Below are 3,619 nucleotides of genomic sequence, written 5' to 3'. Positions count from 1 at the left end.
CCGCATAAACACATTTCATTACACCAAATACACAAAATAATGTTCTTTTTAGCAGCATCATATGAACCCTTTAAAATGACAGACAGCATCAACAAAAAAATAAGGATTTGTTTTGTTTTGCAGATTTTTTAACTTGCCCTGGCAACATTTTCACTCACCCTGAAGTAAAAATTAAAAATGATTTAGTCTGGCTGAGCACCTTTAAATATGATACACATTGGGATACAAATCTCCACAATCATGATGCATCATAATTGGATCAGAAATGAAAAGTTGTGGCAAACGCCCAAGAAAGACCCAGGAGAGTATGTGAACCTGCAGTTTGAGTTTCAATTTCTTTGTAATCATTGAACTGAAGGTTTCGTCAATGGGCCCAAAACAGTGCTGCTACTGTCAACTAAAACTATTATAAATCCTAAATATAAAATAAATAAAATATTTAATATAATACTTTAAACCTAAATATACTTGATTAAATTAAATTAATTGAAAAGTGTAGTTTAGTAGTAGTAATAGAATATGTTTGCGGTCGTAATGGTGACAGTAGCGCACACAAAATAGTATCTGTTCCGTGCTCCGGCGCGGTTAGCGCTCACACTGCACGCGTACCGCGCCCGAGCCCAACCGAGCCGTGCCCTGGCCCACCTCTTCCAACCGGGCCAGGGACGGCTAAACGCTCGGGCGCGGTTCAAAACGCCTAGTGAGAGTACACCCTAACTCTAAATACTTTAATTGTATAGAAATAATACCAAAGTAGCACTGGCTCAAATCTCTTGTTCACTCACCAAGGTCATCTTCTCCAGAGTCTGCTTTAAAGATGTAAACTTTAATGACTTCCTGTCCGTCCTCATCTTTCTCCACCTCCTGATCATCTATCGCCCCCTCGACCGTCACCTCCTCTCCGTCTCCAGACACCATCTTACCCGCCTCGTCCACTACAGGAGGAAGAACACACTTATCATTATGAACAGAGAATACTTCGAGCAGAAGCATTTTTAGGATTATGATAAAAAGAAAGGAGACAAAACTTTGGTAAAATAAAATAAAATACTACTTATTATTAAATATTATATGTAAAAAAAAAAAATCATGTGTTAATTTCTATTTTTGGATAATTCAGTCCAGCTTGAAAATGTTGTCCAAACTATTCAGACAGAAACAAATGAACGAATAATTGAATGAATGAATAAACAAACAAACAAATAAACAACTTTAACAAGTGAACTGGCAAATGAACAAACTGACAAAACCACAACTAAACTAAAATTATTTTTTGAAAAATTAAAAACTGAAAATATAACATTTTAAAATGAAAATGAAACAAACATTGATGACCAACATAAAAATAAAACTTAAATGAAGCAAAGCCCAATATCAAAAACAAATCATAATATAAATTATTATATTACATATTATAAAAACTACTAACAATGACGAAAGCACATAACTAAAAAATATGTATTTTTGTAAAACTGAAGATATTAAAAAAATTAAAAAACGGCTTTACTAAAATTACAAAAGATTGAAACAAATTGAAGAAATAAAAAAACAAGTGATGTTATGTAATATTACAAAAACTAATAACTATGGCAAAAGCACATAACTAAATAAAATGCAACTTTAAAAAAATAAAATTTTAAACTGAAGATATAAAAAAATAACAAAAAACACAAGCATTAGATGAAAAACAAAAGAAAATGCAGCCTTGGTATCTAACTAGGTACTAAAAAAATTATAATATTATAAAATATTATATTGCATAATATTGTAAAAAGTAATAAGAATGAATTGTTATATATGACAAATTACAAATTTAAGGTGTTGATAAACAAACAAACAAACAAAAAGAAAATGTTGCCTGGCAACTAACTGGAATGAGTTTAAGTTGAATTAGGTTGAATTAAGTTGAAAACTGCATTTGAAACAATAAATTGAACCACACGAACGCATGAGCGAATCAAGCGACAGAAAGAACGAGTGACTGAATGATTGGGTGAATTACAGGAGATCATGAGGTAATCTCCGCAGCCGTCCGAGTCGTGCTCAGGGTCCCTCCCCTCCGTCATCTCTGCCATGGCAACACCGTCCTCCTCTTCCTCCTCACCCTCCAGTGACATCACGCAGGTCTCCATGGCAACGCCCTCATCGTCGTCGCAGTGCACGTACTCGGCGACCACATCCTCCACTGCGTCCTGGATGACGAGCTCGTCGGAGGAGAAGCCCTGGACAGACACGGCCTCTCCCTCCACCTCTGACACCAGCACCGTCTCCTGCAGCTCCACCACATACTCCTCCTCCCCTGCACCTCCCTCATCTGCAACAACACACACAACTACTGCTCAAAACTACTGTCTACACTTCATAACGACTGCTGGTTACTACGGTTCAATTACATACGTGACCCTGGACCACAAAACCAGTCATAAGGGTCAATTTTGTGAAATTGAGATTTCTACATCATCTCAAAGATGAATAAATAAGCTTTCCATTGATGTATGGTTTGTTAGGATAGGATAATATTTGGCCGAGATACAACTATTTGAAAATCTGGAATCTGAGGGTGCAAAAAAGTCTAAATATTGAGAAAATCATCTTTAAAGTTGTTCAAATGAAGTTCTTAGCAATGCATATTACTAATCAAAAATGAAGTTTTGATATATTTACAATAGGAAATGTACAAAATATCTTCATGGAACATGATCTTGACTTAATATATTTTTGGCATAAAAGAAAAATCGATAATTTTGAGCCATGCAGTGTATTTTTGGCTATTGCTACAAATATACCCCAGCGACTTAAGACTGGGTTTGTGCTCCAGGGTCACATATAGATACATACTGCTTTATGTCAGCTTTTTGACACAATAATAATAATAGAGAAAAAAAACTGACAACAATAAAAGCACACATCATGATAATTATTATATAATAATTATTATAATTCATAATTACATATAAATACATTTATATGTATTACTTAACATAATTACATACATTTTATTATAATTATATACATTTTACAATGTAATTATATTAAAATATTCATTATAAGTCATTATATCCATTATTATAATTTATTATAGTAATATATTCTAAAAACATTTTTCAATGTAATAATTTTTAAATATTTTGTTGCCCACAGAGACTCTTAATATATTAATAATAATGAAATTAAAACTCTTAATAATAATTGCTCAATTAAATATACAGTAAAAATAATGCATATTAATTTACATTTATAATTAATATAACTAATTTTAATTATAGTATAATTAAATTATAAAAACAATATTTTTAATATATTTTTATTTCGCATTATGCCATTTAATATATTTGTGTTTGTGTGAAATTATGTTTTTAATCATACAGATTTCTTTCAATTATTTAAATTTTAATTAGGTATATTTATGTATATTTTTTATATATTTTTGATCCCATTTAATATATTTGTAATTTTAATAATTATTAGTAATTATTAATAATAATGCAAAACATGTAAGAATTATTATTCATCATTAATAATTATAATTTATAATTAAACAATATAAATAAAAATATTAATTAAATATAATATGTGTGTGCATATACACACACACACACACACACACACACACACACAT

At 31.1% G+C, this 3,619-nt stretch overlaps 1 protein-coding gene across 2 annotated transcripts in view; it reads right to left on the bottom strand.

Moving 5' to 3' along the window:
- LOC107665727 (zinc finger Y-chromosomal protein 1-like) overlaps window positions 1-3,619 on the bottom strand; it is a 10,894-nt gene that overhangs the window by 5,392 nt on the left and 1,883 nt on the right. For both annotated transcript variants that reach the window (XM_016456842.1, XM_016456768.1), the window contains 2 exons: window positions 2,003-2,314; window positions 786-935 (listed from right to left, as the gene is read on the bottom strand). In XM_016456842.1, coding sequence (XP_016312328.1) covers window positions 786-935; window positions 2,003-2,314 — 462 coding nt within the window. The remainder of the gene's footprint in view (window positions 1-785; window positions 936-2,002; window positions 2,315-3,619) is intronic.

The sequence above is a fragment of the Sinocyclocheilus anshuiensis genome, unplaced genomic scaffold (assembly GCF_001515605.1).
Source record: "Sinocyclocheilus anshuiensis isolate Anshui unplaced genomic scaffold, SAMN03320099.WGS_v1.1 scaffold245, whole genome shotgun sequence".
Lineage (NCBI taxonomy): Eukaryota > Metazoa > Chordata > Actinopteri > Cypriniformes > Cyprinidae > Sinocyclocheilus > Sinocyclocheilus anshuiensis.
Note: the sequence above shows the minus strand (reverse complement) of the source record. Positions and strands in the feature narration are given on the sequence as shown.